Source organism: Martes martes (genome assembly GCF_963455335.1).
Source record: "Martes martes genome assembly, chromosome: 10".
Lineage (NCBI taxonomy): Eukaryota > Metazoa > Chordata > Mammalia > Carnivora > Mustelidae > Martes > Martes martes.
In genome coordinates, this window is record NC_137898.1 from 15,789,057 (window position 1) to 15,803,020 (window position 13,964).

A 13,964-nucleotide genomic window follows, 5' to 3' on the forward strand; every position below is an offset into this window, starting at 1 on the left:
AACAGAGTAAGAAGAGAACATGAGAAAATATTATGTTATAATTGTAAGAAAATCCCAAAGGGATGAATTCTGAGACATTCCTCTGTTTCTCCACACATTTTAGTTTGCAAATATCTGGAAAGAATGAAAACATTACTTTGTGTAAAAAATTATCAACATGATAATAATATAAAATTTGCCAAAGAAGGTTGGGCATTATGGAATATTCACATAAATTATTCTTGTTATTTAGAATTAACTTTCCTTTTGTATTATGTAGTGCATTTTACAAATCAGTTGTGAAATTTAATGTGAAATGGGTATAATAATATAATTTTTCAACTTTACTGTTAATAAGACAAATGATTATTTGAAGTGTTAGATTACCTTAAAGCAACCAAATATAACTGCTAGTTATATTATTTAGGTAATAAAAGTTTAATTTATTAAAGTTTCAGAAAAAGCAAGATCTTTTGCACATTTGAAACTATGGTTTAGGGTCAAAAAATGGAATTGCCAAAGCATATCTGAGTTGATTGTATTTTATGGCTTTTCCTAAAAATTTCATGGGTTTTATATACAATCTAGACAATGAAAGTCAATAAAAGAAGATGATACAGAATGTGGTTTTAAAAGAATTTTGTTGTCAGCACTCAGTGACTATTTGTTACATTGATGAATGTACAAAAACGTCACAAATTTGCGTGTTTTGTACCATCTTAATACTTTAGGGAATAGAGTATAAAATAGAGAGAATGCATTCTGGGAACTGTTTTATCCAGTGGACAAATTGATGCCCAATGTGAATGCAAACATTTCCAAGCCTAGCTAAAATGAGGTATAGATGACTTTAAAAAGCAGAAGGCTTTTAAAGCAAAGTTTATTAGAAGCTACTAAATCCCAGGATTCACAATTTCAAAACTTATGCCTTCAACACATTTTAGTTAGTGAATAGGTCATTTGTATAGCATTTAATAATGGTCTGTGTTCTGAGAATTCTACTCTAAATTATTATAAAATTCTAATTTCATCAAGGAAAAAAGAAACTCAACTTGTTCATACTATGACTTGAATTACTATAATTACTATAAGGCCTCCTACCCCTTATTGTTAACAAAGCAAAAATTATTATCAGGCTCCTAGTGTTCAACAGTGAACAGTAGTTAAGCGGAGGTCAATAAATTTTGGGATCATTGATCATTCTTCTTATCTTATTACATTTAATGTGGATTCTTTCTTTTTTTATTTTATAAATAGATTTATTTACCCAAAACAAATTAACTTATGCTGTTAAATAAGTAGGTTGGTAAACAACTTAAATATGATATCATAGGATATATCTAAACACTTAATTTTTAATCAATGAGACACAGATCAAGACAATCTAAGTAATTTCTAGTCATCAGAAAATGATACCCTGTGGATATTGGAGGACAGAGATGCTGATTCCCACTCAGTCTAGGACTGCATCCCATGCTTGAGAGAAGAGCAAAATGGGGGGTTCTGGAGGCCAGCAGGGAGGGGAAGCATTTTGAATCCTAATCCCAACAGAAAGAGCTTGCAACCCTCAGTTTGTTCTCTGTAGTCAAAGGTCTCTTCTGGTTTGCTTTCCTCTCTTTTACACCTGAAAAGAACTGAAGGGAGAAGTCATAGACTGTTCTTTTAAAATGCACATCTCCCTCCCATTTCTGCTTCTCTGATCTGTTCCAAGAATGTGGGGTTTAGGGGACTACAACCATGATCTGATCCTACACCAACTTCCAGGGGACACCCCATAGGCAGTCACCAAAGATCCAAGATGTTAAAGCTAAAAAGTTGATTGGTGAAAATATGAACTATGAAGTTTATCTCTCCCATTTCTATAGAGGCTCTGAGTGCTCTAGGGATTGCTTTTCACAAGCTAGAGAAAGAAAACCAGAAACAGGGATATGTGAGATATTATCAAACATGAAAGAACATTCATTTCTGTTCATTCATACTTATGAAGTCCTAAATATCACAAATGTGCTTGAAGGTTGAGGCATATTATTATTGAAAAGCTGTATTTCTTGTTCCTCCTTTAAAGCTGATGTATCTAAGAGAATATGCAGAGAAGCCAAAGACTATGTATTGGCACATAACATACATTCATAAAGATATGTGTGACAAATATGTGATATATAAATATATATGTGTAAGAAAGACTTTCCTTATAGGGTTGGGAGTAATATGGGATGTTGCATTAATATTCCTGAACCTTCAAGAGCAGTCAAATATATCCTATAGGCTGAGTGATGTACTATACAAAACAGGACCCCAATATTTATTAAATATAAAAAGATGAGGGAAATAATAGAATAAAGCAATGTATCTTAATTTTATATCATTGAATTGGCAAAATTAGTCAGAATCATGTCCAATCTAGAGAGAGGTATATTTGAAGAGTGCTGAAGGAAGGTATCACATTAGTAAGATACCGTGGGACTCACAGCACTCAATGAAGTGGCCATTAAGAATTGAGAACACAATATTGCAGTGACATGAAAAAAAAAAACACAGAATGTAGCTATTTATTTTTGCTAAAATATACCACAATGCCACCTAATACTATGAATTAATTTGCTTAAATTATTCCATAACATTGCATAGAACACTGTAAATTAATTACTTTTTTTTCGTGGATGTATCTTTTCACACCTTTCCTTCTCCTCATTCATGATCATGCAGCTGAATAATATAAATATATTTTTCTGCTTGGGTTGATCCAGGATCCTGTTAGGAAGGAAATAGTGTTTATTACTTTCTTGTACTTCTATTTGATGATGTTGTTGAGTAACTTTCTGATTATTACTACTGTCAAGAACAGCTGGACACTCGGGAGTCCAATATGCTTCTTCCTTTTCCACCTATCCTAATCTGACATCTACTTCTGTACTTCCATAGCCCCTTGAATGATTGTGGATGCACTTTTCAAGAAGACCACTGTTGTTTTCAGTGAGTGCTTGGTACACACCTTTTCATTTCATTTCTTTGGCTTCTTGGAAATCTTCATCCTTATCCTCATGGCTGCTGACCACTACGTGTCCATCTGTAAGCCCCAGCACTACACAACCATCATGAGGTGACAGGTCTGTTCTGTGCTGGTGGCTGTGTCCTGGGTGGAGTCCTCTGTGCATTCTTTAGCTCAGATGTTTCTGGCCTTCAGTTTACCCTTCTGTGGTACCAATGACCAAGTTTTTGTGTCTTTGCAGTCCTTGGTGAAACTTTCCTGAGCAGACACCTATGTGATCAACCTACTCCTGGTGTCCAAATTGGGGCCATTCGCTCACTGAGTTTTGTCCTGCTGATGTGCTCCTATGTTATCATCTTGCATTCACTGAACACCACAGTGCTGAAGGGAGGAGAAAAGCCCTCTTCCACTTCATTGCGGTCATCCTGTATATTTATATACACACGTCCTGCAACCACCTTCCCCATGGATAAGATGATAGCTGTGTTTTATACACTGGGAACAGCTTGCTCAACCCTCTGATTGACACTCTGAGGAATGCAGAAGGGAAAGCCACCATAGGAAATTATGCAGCAAGAAGTGGACTTCAGATGACTAAAGAAAGGGAGTTTCAAATCTTTCCTCACAGTTTGGATTTACCTAGAACTCCATAAAGAATATAATCTTAACGTGGTAGTGCTAGTATAATCCTGTCTTTGGACATGAGCACTACTTCCTTCAGGAAAATATCAATATGGACACACACACTGGTTGGGGTTAAGTCAGGTTTATGTAGGGGAAGAGACAGCATAAGCTACAAACAGGTACATAAGGTCTACAGCCTTAGAGGTGCTCCACCATTCTGTCTCTGCCTGTCTTGCCTGCCCTATCGCTTGTGGTTTTGATCTGGAGCTTGCCCTGTCCATCTTCATGTGGACTCCTGGTGTTCTCTGCTGCTCTGTACCACCCTGGATGTTTAGATCCACAGACTGGAGGCTTTTCCTCTTCCAGTTTCCATTATTAGGCACTTCCGTGTCATCACAGCTGACCATGAAGCTTCAACGTAGTTGTTCTTCCTGACTTGGTAGAACGTATCAGATTCAAATAATTATAGGAGTTTCATGTTGTGAAGGACACTGTGTAATTTAATAATCTCCATTCTAATTCTTGGGGTTATATTCTGAAATCCCTTCTTTTAAAGTTTTTTTTTTTTTTTAATTTTAGAAAGAGAAAGAGAGAGAGTGAGATAGACAGCAATCTCATGAGCAGGAGTGGGACAGAGGGAGACTCTCAAGCAGACTTGCATTGATCATGGAGCCTGAGATGGGGATCCCTTGTCACTGAGATCATGATCTGAGCTGAAATAGAGTGTCAGATACCCATCTGACTGAGCCACCCAGGCACCCTTATATTTTGAAATCTTATGATCTTTACCTACATTCTTCTAGAACAGTAACTGAACTTGGTGAGAAAATTCATGTTTCTGAGGTAGTTCTTTGATATTAAGAAGGCCTTAGTGGTTGGGTTTATATGCCTAGTAGTATTCTTTTGGTAAAATCTACATTATGCTCCTATACTGGGCCCTTCTAATTCTGGGGGTGCTAGGTTTCTTTTGAATCATACCAATTATAGTAATTTGCCTATAATATTAATTATTATAATTATAGCTTGATGACCTAAATTAAGGATGATATATTTATGTGGCAGAAGTAGAGTGGGTAAGCAGTAGATAATAGTGAATATTAGAATATTAATTACTAAGACAATAAGGTAGTCCCAAAGATGATATTTAGTCTTTGAAACAGAAATATTTACATCACAAACACAAATTATGAATTCCTTTTTCTGATAAAGAAAAACAGGTCACAGTAAAAAAAAAACAAAAATCACTGGTTGACAGAAATTCAAGGATAAAGGAGAAGGAGTAAATAGGCGGAACATGGGATATTTTAGGGAACGGAAACTATTCTGTATGATACTGTAATGGTGGATACATGACATAATACATATGTCAAAATCCATAAAACTTGATAACACCAAGAGCAAATCCTAATGTAAGCTATGGACCTTAAGAATACTGTACCCATATTGGTTCAGTAGTGGTGAGAAATATATGACCCCAGTGCAAGGTGTCAGAGAACAGAAATTGTGAGGAGCATAGAATGTATATGGAAAATCACTGTACTTCTGATGTAATGTTCCTGCAAACCTAAATCTTCTTTAAGAAATAAAATCTATTTAAAAAACATATTAGTGACAATGTGCCATTCTGTCACTACAGTGCTTAAAACTATTTTATTTGAATTTTTAAACAAATTTGTTATATGGGCCACCCATATTGCTGCTCCAAAATCCTTTAAAGTTTATGCTTGTATGCTATGCTAATCTCACTAGTGAATATAAAATATTATATTATCTGTGGTTACTTTTTAAAAATTGAGATACTCTAACATTGCAAGTATGAATTTGAATGCTGTTATACCTCATGAAGAATTTGCAGCAAAAGGCATTAACTACATTTCACCGGATAGTCTTTAATACTTTACGTTTATATGCTTTTTATTTTTTCCCTTAGTTTCTGTTTCTTTCTTATAACATGTAAACTTTGTCAACATTTTCACATCTATAAATGCAGAAGGGCATATAAGTCTCAACTAATAGCAATATATGCTTGGGTTTTCCCATTAAAAGGTCTAGAATCTGATATGGAGTAATTCTATAATTTAAATCTTCAATACCTCAGGCAGGATTTTGTGTAATAAAAATGAGTGGCATCTAAGAAGTTCTTGTCACAAGAAAGTAATTTGTAAGTATGTGTGGTGACGGATGTTAGCTAGATTTATTGCAGAGACTATTTTTCAATATATACTCGTATCAAATCATTATGTTGTTTAGAAGAAACTAATATAATGTTATTCATCACTTATATCTCAATTAAAATGAATTTTATGTTCTCAATTTATTAAACGTGAAAGCCACAGTAAGAAGTCTGAAGTCTTTTTCGTGAAAGTTGTTAATTTTATAGAATGCTTATATCTGGTTAATTTGGAACGTGTGTCTAGATTTGTAGCAGAAAATGTTCTTAGCCATTTGCTAATATTGTGTGCAAATGATAATTTTGAGTGCTAATAATGTTCTAAAAGAGAAATTCACACTATTAAGAAAGCATGATAATGAAAACAAATAATAACACTATAAGAAGAGAACTTTAAAATGAATTTGTTATTTAAATATCTGAACTTCTATTTCATGTTCAGAAACAGCTTTCTTAGGTCTAGCTAAGTAATGAAAGAGTATTGAACATGCCTAGGAGAAAAGGTTTAATCTGACAGCAGTTTTGTTTCTCTGTGTATAACTGCTGATACAAGCTGTCCACTTCCTCCCTTCCTGTAATAGCTCGGGTTAATTTCAGCTTCTTCTTCTTCTTCTTCTTCTTCTTTTTTCCCCTGCTCTTTATACCTGTTTGTTTCCAGCCTCCAGAATGATTGTAGCTCTTACATTTTACTTACATATTCTAAAACACTTTCCATGTTTTTACCATCTCCCTTTTAATAAAATCCTGATATCTAAGATCTTCTCTATAATGGCATTTGCCATTTCTTAAGCAACCTTTATTTAAATAGAATAACAAGCTAGTAAAAAAGGTCTTTCTTACTTTTTTTTTTTTCTGTAAAAAATCTTTTTCAGATGTCTCTTGTTCATTCCACTTACAAGTTTTGGTATATGTGTCATGCCATAGTGTATATTTTTAATTAATAAACTTTATTTTTTAAATCAGCTTTAGGTTCACAGCAAAACTGAGCAGAAAGTACAAAGATTTACCATAATACCCCTGCCCCACACACAGACAGCCTCTCCCACCTGAGTGATACATCTGTTACCATCAAAGGAAGCTACTCTCACAAGTCATTATCTCCCCAAATATTCTTTTCATTAGGTTCACACTTGATGTAGTACATTTTATAGGTTTCGATATGCATAAGGACATGTATCCACAACTGTACTAACATAGAGATGTGATTCCTGCTCTAAAAATCCTCTGAGCTCTATTCATTCTACCCTCCACACTGATACTTGGCAAACACTGATGGTGTTGATGTCTCCATTGTTTTGCCTTTCCCAGAATTCATATAATTGAAATCACATAATAGGTAGCCTTTTCAGATTAGCTTCTTTCACTTAGTGATACACACTTAAGTTTCCCGGATATCATCTTGTGGCTTGATAGCTCATTTTTTAAGCGCTGAATAATATTCCATTGTCCAGAGAAATCACAATTTACTTATCTATTCACCAGTGGAGGGAGGTCTTGGTTGCTTCTGAGGTTTGACAATTATAAATAAAGCAGTTATAAACATCTATATATGCAGCCAAAATGTGCTTCCAAAATGTACTTTAATTTTCCTTTGTTGGTTGACCATATCTTAATCTGTCTTTGCTAGGCTTCCCCCACTCCATAGCAGAGAAAGTCTGCAATTCTGAATCCATTAACTTTCCACTTACTAACTGGAGGCAGGTAGGGATTGTCAACAATTACATTGATTTTTCAATCCCTTAGGTTTTATCAGAAATGTTTTATATTCTGGTCAATGGTGGAAAAACAAGTAATTATGTTTTTAGCATCCTGAATTATTGACGCTTGCTCTGTCTTAACTAGGTATTACTATTATTTTTAATATGAATTCAGGAGAACTGATGACCAGGAGCTGATCTAAAACAGGTTCTCTTATATGATTTCTTCATTGTACAGCTGATTTCTGAATGCCCACAGAGGAAGTAGAAATGAATGTGCTGTCATAAAGATACTTGTGATGATTTAAAGTCATTATTTTAATTTTAGATTTCAACTTCATCACTAGTGAAGAATGTGTATCACTATGAGAACTGGCATATAAGACCAGGATTTTTAATAGAACTATCATTAAAATTGTTTTGTCTTTATGATTCACTAACCAAATAGTGTCGCTTTATTTGATTTGGCAGTTTTTTCTACAGGTGATGCTAATCACACCTCCTTAATACTCCATAAAATTAAGTTTTCAACTAATCCTGGTATGTGGGAATTAGGATTCATTTACCTATCCCTTTAAATTTCTTTATAATTCCACTTCCTTTCATGCATTCTATTCATGATAGCCATGGAATATAAAGACTATGAAATATTTCTTAGCTCATTTAGCCACATCAAGTCCCCCCCTTTTTTTGTAAATTTGCTTAGTTTGCTTGAATTAATTGTGTACTTCCTTTGAAAATAATGTTTGACACAAAACTTTCCTCATGGCATTTTTCATCTCTGTATTTCTCAGAGTATAGATTAAGGGATTGAACATAGGAGCAACGATGGTATAAAATAGAGCAAATACTTTGTCCTCAGGGAAACTGGCTGGAGGTCGAAGGTAGACAAAGATTGAGGGCCCAAAAAATAAGCTGACCACAGTGATATGAGACCCACATGTGGAGAGGGCTTTGCGTCTTCCCTCAGCTGAGTGGTGTCTTAGACTAAACAAAATAATGACATAAGAAACAAACAAGACAACAAAGGTAACTAAGGCGACTATACCTGAATTGGCAACCACAAGGATCCCAGTGATGTAGGTATCAGTGCAGGCAACTTTCAGCAGAGGGAAGATATCACAAAAATAGTGATCGATTTCATTAGGACCACAAAACGGCAATTGGATTGCCATCAATAATTGAGGAAAAGAATGGAGAGCCCCACCAGCCCAAGCAGCCAAGACTAGGAGGTGGCACCTTGTCCTGTTCATGATAAGCAGGTAGTGGAGAGGTTTGCAGATGGCAGCATAGCGATCAAAGGCCATGGCGGTAAGAATGAAGATCTCAACACCTCCAAAGAAGTGCACGGCAAATAGTTGTAACATGCAACTACCATAGGAGATGGATTTTGTCCCTCCTAGTAGGTCACTAATTAATTTGGGTGTAATGCTAGAGGTGTAGCAGATGTCCATAGAAGATAAGTGGCTGAGGAAGTAGTACATGGGTTGGTGAAAAAGAGGACTGCATTGAATGGAGACAAGGATCAGAAGGTTTCCTGCCAGCAGGGCAATATAACTGAATAAGAAGAGCACAAAGCAAAATATTTCTATGTTCTGGTCATATGAAAGCCCTAGAAGTATGAATTCTGAGATGTTTCTCGGCTTCTCCATATACTTGAGTTTGCTATATGTTCCACACAAATGAGTATGTATCTGAAGGAAATAAACAGAAATTTGGTGAAAACTTAATAGTATGAACACAATGATATAAAGTTTACTAAGAGTAGATTGACATGAATATTATATTAATATTAATTGTTTTTTATTTCTTAAACTAAGCTGCTTTCTCCTGTTTTATTGTGTTTGATTCTATAGAAGTATTGTGTAATAATTTTATAATGGGTATGATTATGTATGTTACTCAGTTTTACTGATAATGATTTTTAAATATTTAAATGATATCTTGAAAATTAAAGACGATTCATTATTATTAATTATATTATTTAGATAAGAAAGAAGGTTTATAAAAATTCTGCCAGGTCAAAAAATACTTTGTCGTATATATCTTAAATGTGTGTGGCTAATACATGAGGTCAACTTTCCTATTTTCACTCTTTTCTGGTCAAATTCCATGAATTATCTGTCACTGATACCTCAGGAAATGCAAACATGCCAGTCTGAACTGCTAAAGATTAATTTGTATAAAGCACACTCTTTTTTTTTTTGCTATGTGACCAAATATTGCCAATGGGTCATGCTAAACCAATGGAATCACTGTTATTTTATAGAGCGAAGAGTGGGGGGGAAACTATGCAGCAAATAGATAATGTCTATTCATGACAGAAATTGTGGAAATAAATTAGCAATTTCATTCATTTTTCCTAGTTACGTTTCATGTGTTAAAGAGAATTTTAGATTTTTTTTTCTTTTTAATTTGACAGACAGAGATCACAAGTAGGCAGAGAGGCAGACAGAGATTGTGGGGCGGGGGGGGGGGGCAGGCTCCCCGCTGAGCAGAGAGCCCGATGCGGGGCTCGATCCCAGGACCCTGGGATCATGACCTGAGCTGAAGGCAGTGGCTTTTAACCCACTGAGCCACCCAGGTGCCCCGAGAATTTTAAAAGTGTAAATACTGTGACTGATGGTCACGATGACAATCATTAAAGGATAGATGAAACCATTAAGTTGCTCAAGTATGTTTCAATAATGCCTATGTCATGCTGTTGTCAAAAATTTCCTGAGTTTGTATAAATCTATGGAACTAGTGTCAAAAAAGGGGATGATACACAAGGTAACATTAGTCAAACTTAGTGGTCAGGTTGCACTCAGCGATATTTATTGAAACGAAATAAATGCAACATTCATGTATTTGCATCTTTTGTATCTGATGTGTAATTTTAAGACAGTATTTAATTGATACAAAATAAGTTAAGAATAGAGAGGATGCACTTGGAGTAGTTACTTTCCTCAATGATGAGGAATTTTCTGTCCCCAGTGGGTTTGAACAGCTAGTGCACTTCCTATATTTCTCTGGATCTGCTGGGACAGTCATATCTAGGCCCCCAGATGTCTATTTTTTAAAAAAACTCAGAATGCATTTGTAGCAAAGTTATATAGAAATCATCAACAGTAGAGAATCTCAAAATTAATATTTATGTGTTGTATAGTCCTAGAGACTATATATATAGATAATACATCTATACACATATATGTACTATATCTCAATATATTTTATATATACTATCTATATATGATATAATATGATATAACATTACCTTATATATCATGTATATAGAGAGTTAACAGAGAGGCATTCAGGAAATGGTCCATAAAGTAGGAGAGCAATTCTGCTTTAACTTATTATTCTAAATTCTAATTTCACAAAGGAGTAATTTTTACTTTTTGAAAATAATACTGAATTAAAGAGTATTCAGCATTTAACTTTAACCTCTCTTTAGTTGAAAAGTTTTAGGGAGGTAGAATTCATTGACCTATTTTCTACTCATTGCAAGTGATGTTTATTCTTTGTTAATGAGGTGGGAAATGATAATTTTTCAGGTACAGTTATTTACCTAAAACAATTTGGTTTAAGAAGAATTATTACTCAAGAAGACTACAAACAATTTAAAGGCAGAATTCACTTGACTAATCCAGATCTCTGATTTTAAAAAGAAGAAACTCAGATCAAGAAAATCTAATGATTTCTCAGGATGCAGGAGTAATACTCTGTGAATGTCTGGAGACAGAAATCCTGATTCTCCCTCAATCTGGGACTAATGTCATGGAAGAAAGCTGGGTGGGATGATGATGGGTGTCGTGAGGAAAGCATGAAAAGACTATCCTGAATCCATAACTGAATAGAAAAGAATATGCAAGACGATGGGTGAACAGACATGGAGTCTGTCTTCCTGAGTATTTATGGAGATAAAGATACACGGACTACTTAACATAAATCTCGTCTGGCATTTCCTCATTCTAAAAAATTTTAAATAATTTTCCTTCAGTTTTACCAACATGTAGATTGTTTAAATCAGGATTCTTCCTTGTTTCTAGACCATCATTGGCATTGAATCCACAATAGTGCTACTTACCCATCTCACCCTGTAACATGAGGGTCATTACACATGATCGCTGCAGAGAGCAGATGTAAAAGGGAAAAAGGGAGGAAATTTATTGCCATAAAAATAACATTTTGATGGCAGGGATATTATAGACATCTCTTAGGTTAAAGACTGAAGTTTTAGTTGATGTGTAAAAAATGTCAGACAACCACTGAACAAGTGGTTAGAAGAGCCCAACACAGGAAGAGGGAGAAACATTGAGGCGTCTTAAGGAAACCGACCAGTGCAGCCCTTGAGTGAATTCCTTCATCTCTCTAAACTCCATCTTACTCCCTTTACAATGAAGATATCGTTACGAAATTCAGATTTTAATGAGGAATCCATGTAATAAGAAATAGCCCGTGACACTTTGGTTCAAAACAGATTAGTTTAGAACCACAGAAAGTATCATGCACCTCCACACAACCAAGGCCAGTGGAAAAATAAAGGAGAAAAAATATCATAACATGGACTTCATAACTGATCAGGTAAACTTCAGTTTCAACAATCTGTTGGGGAAAACATTTAAGTTAGTTGGATGCCTGATTGGTCCTCTTAGGGAATGCTTAACCTTAATGCTTAGAGTGATTTCTTTGCACTATAAAAACATAGCTAACTGATTACTTTACTTCCTTGGTTATTCTAAATAAAAATTCTGAGTGTGCTTTCAGTTAAACCATGGTATAATAATAGAGGCTTTTATGTTTAAATTAAAGCTTCCGTCATGGGTGCCTGGGTGGTTGAGTCAGTTAAGCTGCTGTCCTTGGCTCAGGTCCTGATCTCAGGGTCCTGGAATCAAGACTTGCATCCTGCTGTCTGCTCAGCAGGGAGTCTGCTTCTCTCTCTCCCTGTGTCTCTCCCCCATCCCCGCCGTGCTCACCCCCTACCCATGCTCACTCTCTCTCTCTCTCAAATATATACATATAATCTTCCATCACATGTTCATGTTTTCCCTTAGTGTAGCAGAAGAGCATGCTATAAATTTAAATTAGTTGACTCAGGTGAAACTATTCTAGGATGACAAGTGCTTGAAATATAGGAATTTCTCATTACTGTACATATTCAAGCATAAACAAGGCTATTTCTTAAAGCAATATGGAGGGTAGTACGTAAGTACAAGAATGGGACACAATGAAATTCACTCAATGAAATTCAACGAGTAATACACAATTAAAACTAACATATGTAAAGCATTTTTATAGGAATGGAATTAGCATATATTGCAAAAGAGCTTATAGTATTGGAATGGATTTGTATGGAATAAGACCATATAATTAGTCTAGACTGTGCTTGGTGGAACCCTTCCCAAACCAAGGTGACAAGGATAATTCGCTAAGCGTAAGATCTGAGAGTCTGGCAGGTTAGTTTCAGGCTACATTCCGTCTCCCAGATGCTCACTGTGCCAAATCATCCCCAGCATCAAAACCTGCAATAAAATGAAGAGAATTGCAAGTCAGTAATTCACATACTTCCCGATTAATTCTCTACAAATATTTTGGAAATCTCAGTGTGACTTACTCCTTCTACAGTTTCACAAAGGAAGTGGACTTCAAATATTTACTGAATCTATCAGAGATGAAGAAAGGCGTTGTTATCACCCAGGAAAAGTAGGCTAGGAATTTCAAATGCTGATTTAACATCTGAACGCTAGACCACGAAAAAAATAAAAGTATTTTTTAATTCCTGCAAAAGGTAACAGGAGTATTTAGGTCCCAGAAATCATCGAACTTCTGCCTACTCCTCAAGAAAATTTGTTTGGGACCAACGAATTATAAACTTTAGGTGACAACACAGAAATTAATAGTTCTTTGAAAGCTGTAAATAATTACATTCCCAAAGGCATTTCTAGGGAGATCCTGGCCAATGTGCTAAACCACCACCCAGAGTGATGTCCCTGTTTGCCCTGGGTGTTGCTTTCCTCCTTCGCATTAGCGAGCCTCAGGCACTACTTCTCTGGAGACCCAGAAAGGCCATAGTCAAATCAGGTCAAGAAATTTTGACTGTTCTGTAGATTCATCCAGCTTTCTGAAGAATCAGAGGGAAAGCAGTGTAGTCTGTGATAGGACCCGGTTAGCTATGAGGAAAATGTGAGATGAGATAGAACAAAGAGAACCACACGGGAGCATTGACAGTCCAAGTATGACCCATTACCAAGATGTTATGTGTGTAGAGCCGATAAATCAATACAGTCAACAATCTGCAATATGAGAACGGGTGCAGAACTATCCATGGTTCGGGACTAACTTCACTGGAACGGATGGTTGCGGGATAGGAGAAAAAGAAAAGGAACGATAATACAATAAACATTCTTTCCATGAACATGGAAGGTAGGAGAAATAAGAAAAATGAAAAAATTAAGAGGAAGTGGGCACCTTGATGGCTCAACCTTGGAAACCTCTAACTTTGGCTTAAGTCAGATCTCAG

At 35.6% G+C, this 13,964-nt stretch overlaps 1 protein-coding gene and 1 pseudogene across 2 annotated transcripts; one reads left to right on the forward strand and one right to left on the reverse strand.

Moving 5' to 3' along the window:
• The first annotated feature begins 2,714 nt into the window (after positions 1–2,714).
• Positions 2,715–3,621, forward strand: LOC308350738 (olfactory receptor 4C11-like; annotated as a pseudogene). Its single transcript has one exon. The product of its transcript is annotated as an olfactory receptor 4C11-like (transcript).
• Positions 3,622–8,175: 4,554 nt separating this feature from the next.
• On the reverse strand, positions 8,176–9,117 carry LOC308351190 (olfactory receptor 4P4-like; the record flags this gene model as incomplete). The annotated part of the gene is made up of 1 exon (XM_080816653.1): positions 8,176–9,117. Exon 1 carries the CDS (start codon positions 9,109–9,111, stop codon positions 8,176–8,178), a length of 936 nt encoding a protein of 311 aa, XP_080672779.1. The 5' UTR covers positions 9,112–9,117.
• Between the last annotated feature and the right edge of the window lie 4,847 nt (positions 9,118–13,964).